At 41.4% G+C, this 524-nt stretch overlaps 1 protein-coding gene across 1 annotated transcript in view; it reads left to right on the top strand.

The window, feature by feature from the left end:
* Nucleotides 1-524, top strand: part of CSUI_009597 (uncharacterized protein) — a gene marked incomplete at its 5' end in the record, with an annotated part of 7431 nt that overhangs the window by 4357 nt on the left and 2550 nt on the right. The window contains one exon of the mRNA XM_068069710.1: nucleotides 430-510. Coding sequence (XP_067918316.1) covers nucleotides 430-435 — 6 coding nt within the window. The remainder of the gene's footprint in view (nucleotides 1-429; nucleotides 511-524) is intronic.

Here is a 524-nt window from a genome sequence, read left to right as displayed (position 1 = left end):
ATATCCTTAGTCTATCTATCTATGGTCTTTCGTTTCTCTCCTACACAAATATCTGTAGCCATTCTCTTACACTCTTTACTCTCTATCCACTGTATCATCTGTGATCTCGTCTATACATACCTCTTCTCCTACTCTCTTCTTCGGAGAGCTAATACAATAGACTTCATGTATACACCTCATCTACCATGTATATACACCTACGTATACGTATATGTATACGTATGTGAGCTGTGTCTTGCTAAGACCTTCGAGTAAAGTTGGGTATCTGAATAAAGCAGAAAGATCGATAGGTAGGTATTCTCTCTATACTGCTTGTTCTTTTCGTCTTCTTGCTTCTACAGTGTGTTCCGTAGAGAAAGCCATTCCGTAGTGCATTCTTCTAATCGTCTTCTCTGTCGTCTTCGCATTTCTCGTCGTGTGGCTGTCTAGGTGTGAAAGAGGTCTCTAGAAAACAGAATCTTCTGACAAGGCTAGCGCAGTGGATGGAGAAATTCCCAGATCCACGTCTTGGTATGTCTCGTTCC

Source organism: Cystoisospora suis (genome assembly GCF_002600585.1).
Source record: "Cystoisospora suis strain Wien I chromosome Unknown contig_5801, whole genome shotgun sequence".
In the NCBI taxonomy this organism is placed as follows: Eukaryota; Apicomplexa; class Conoidasida; order Eucoccidiorida; family Sarcocystidae; genus Cystoisospora; species Cystoisospora suis.
The sequence above is the reverse complement of the archived record's forward strand: the minus strand, read 5'-3'. Positions and strand labels throughout refer to the sequence as shown.